General features: G+C 40.7%; 1 protein-coding gene across 1 annotated transcript; it reads left to right on the forward strand.

The window, feature by feature from the left end:
• Positions 1 to 1,486: 1,486 nt before the first annotated feature.
• On the forward strand, positions 1,487 to 2,597 carry LOC121813661 (nuclear fragile X mental retardation-interacting protein 1-like; the record flags this gene model as incomplete). The annotated part of the gene is given in 2 exon segments (XM_042217547.1): positions 1,487 to 1,722; positions 1,853 to 2,597. Coding segments are annotated over 2 exon segments (758 nt in total), but the record flags the coding sequence as incomplete, so codon positions are not given.
• Between the last annotated feature and the right edge of the window lie 556 nt (positions 2,598 to 3,153).

Consider the following 3,153-nt stretch of genomic DNA (forward strand, 5'->3'; position numbering starts at 1 on the left):
TGTTTGCTGTTCAATTGTTTAGAATTAAAAAAAAAAAAAAAAAAAAGCTGCGTAAATACAAATGTAATCGCGTGATTGGCTGGACTATGGGATAAGGTGGCATTGATACAGGCGCAGCCAGCCACTTACTGACTAACACTGCAAAACAGAATTGTTAAAGTTTCCATTTTAATTTCCAATCAGGTTGTTTTTTTTGGGGGGGTTTTTTGTCTGCAACGCAGAGTTTTTGTGCGCAAAGGCCATGCCAGTAGTGCACAATTGCGCACACGCAGATTAGAGGGAACATTGGGTGTCACGGTTAGATATTTTTTTCGATACATTTATTTTGTTATTATATTATTTTTTGCATCTGATGGCGAAATCACTCATCTGTGGAAAAGAGTTTATTACAGAGAAATGGCTCTTTCCAAAAGAAAAGCAATTTTGTAGACAGCATTAAAAGTAGCAATTGCCCTGTCTATCCCCTTTGCCCTCTTAGAATCATGTTCTAACGGCTGTCTAAATGACTCGCCGTTTGTAGCATGCGTGCTTGGTGTTGTTGTTGGTGTTGTTTTTGTCTGCTTCCACTTGTCTTTGCACTAGTGTGATGTCGGCGTAAATGTGTAATCATATTTGTTGCGTTCCGACCGATGTAATTGAGCATTGCTTGTTACATCCGACATACTGTTGTACTTTTTTCCACAACAGGCTTAAGTAGGGTCATACTTCACATGAAAACCAAAATGGTTCCAAACGCCAGATCTGAATGACTGTGGATGAGGTTCAGTTTTGGGTAGCGTTGAGGAGTTGCCATGCAAACTTGTCTGAATGCATATGGGCAGCACTCAGTTGATCTGCGCCCGACAATGCACCCTAGACGGAGTAATCAAATGCAGATCCACTGAGCCCTCAACACAGACGGCATCGTCAGAAGAATATTTGATCAAATAAATTAAAAATTTTGTATCGTTCCATACATATGCGTACTGAACTGAAGGCACTGTATCGAACAGTTCAATACAGATATGTGTGTGTGTGTGTGTGTGTGTGTGTGTGTGTGTGTGTGTGTGTGTGTGTGTGTGTGTGTGTGTGTGTGTGTGTGTGTGTGTGTGTGTGTGTGTCCTGAGTCACAATAACTTGCCCTAGTTTTCATCAGATTCAACATTAAACATGTACTTTAATTTTATCTCGGAGTAGCTCTGTTGTTGTTTGGTTTTATTATGTAGTTTATAACAAAGCTTAGTGGGGATAGGTTAATTGGTTAATCCAAATTGTCACTAGGTGTGAATGTGAGTGCGAATGGTTGTCTGTCTCTGTGTTGGCCCTGCGACAGACTGGCGACCTGTCCAGGGTGTCCCCCGCCTCTCGCCCTATGACAGCTGGGATAGGCTCCAGCGCCCCCCGCGACCATGAAAAGGATAAGCGGACGCGAATGGATGGATGGATATATAACAAAGTGTAACTTATGTCCAGTGTTTCTACTAACGCTTGTGCTTTTGCGTTTTAGCCACACCCATTCAGAGAGGTAAGGAGCTGGTGCAAGAGAACCAGAACCTTCTAAACTTAATACCACCCAACCCTCAGGAGAGGGCACCTGCCAGGGGTAGAGGGGCTTTTTTACAGAATGCAGAGAGACAGAAAACAGTTCAGACAGATTCCAGACTTCACATGCCCAACAGCAAAGGGGAAAGAGCGGGACGAGGAAGACTACCACAGTCACATCGCCCCACTTTGCTTGAGATGGTATGGAAGTCATTTGACACTATGCGTGTGTATTTATATGATTTTGATTTAGTATAAAAGGACACGCTGTTTAAAGCTATACTATTTAGATGTGTTATTTAGTCCAACTCTTGTTTGTCTCTTTGTTTAGTTACTGGCTCCAGATATCCGACACGAGAGGAATGTCCTCCTGCAGTGTGTACGCTACATTGTCAGAAACCACTTCTTTGGGCTGGAGAGCAGATGTCACAACCAGGAGAAAACTGGAAACAAGGGCACAGCAGTTGTTACAAACGGAGAGCATGAAGGAAGATGGGAAGAATCATCAGAGAAAATCCAAGTTGCGTCCCCGTTTGCCTTCTTGATTAGTAGTGAGGGACATTCAGCAGTCCTGGATCTTGGCAGTACGGAGGGTTTAGTTACTAGTGAAGTTTCTGCAGTTAAGCAAGCTCCTTGTATACTGAATCACCAAGGGTCTACACGAGAACCTAATGAACCTACTGTGGAGTCTTTAGGAAGTGTTGGTGATTATACAGGTGATTTCATCCCAAATACTGAGGAGACAACAGCCAGTGATGTAAACCATCCGGATGTGTCCTCGAAGGATGGGATCACATGTATCTCAAATATGTATGATGATGAAATATGGGAGACCCCCAGTGTTCAAGTGTGAAAGACCCAAAATAGTTGGTCTTATTTTGTCCTAAACATCAAACTGAGATTCCAAATATGAATGAAGAATTTCTGTGGACAGGAATGATTTTTTTTTTTTTTTGATATGAGTTTATTATGTAAAGACAGACTGTCTTGTAAAATAAATCACGTGATTTGTAGTGATGAATTCTGAATCTTTATCTTTTCAGTGTTTGACTATCAATAAAAGGAGTGAACTGAAACGTGTGGTAAAGTACATTCACACTACCACGAGAGAAAATATACCTAGTGTTTGACTTGCAGTAAATTCGCACCACGGCTGGAAAGTGTGTTAGAGTTGACCCACTGTCTATTGAATTCAATGACATGAAAGTCAGGCAGGTTTACAAGTTTTGTTTGGTTTTTTTTGTTTGTTTTTTACCAGTCTTTTCTTCTTCTTTTTTTTTAATGGTTGAATAGATGATGGTACATCTATAGTTTAAATTTGTGCTTTTTCCCCCATTTAAACTGATTGTTTGAACTTGGTTTTGTATTTCAACTCTCCCCTTTAATGCACTAATTGTTTTAGCAGACAGCTTTCCAGTTTCAAACTATTTAACTTCAAAGGTCAGTTATCTTATTCCAATGACAGATTACTATTGGTTTAAATTAGAGATGGACCATCCGATATTACGTATCGGTCTGATACTGACCTAAATTACTGGATCGGATATCGGAGAAAAATAAAAAATGTAATCCGATCCATTAAATATCACGAAAGCACCTCACAAAACTTGCAACACGCCGTAACTCACCTCA

Source organism: Haplochromis burtoni, unplaced genomic scaffold (assembly GCF_018398535.1).
Source record: "Haplochromis burtoni strain Fernald_Lab_line unplaced genomic scaffold, NCSU_Asbu1 Contig_2184, whole genome shotgun sequence".
Taxonomy (NCBI): domain Eukaryota; kingdom Metazoa; phylum Chordata; class Actinopteri; order Cichliformes; family Cichlidae; genus Haplochromis; species Haplochromis burtoni.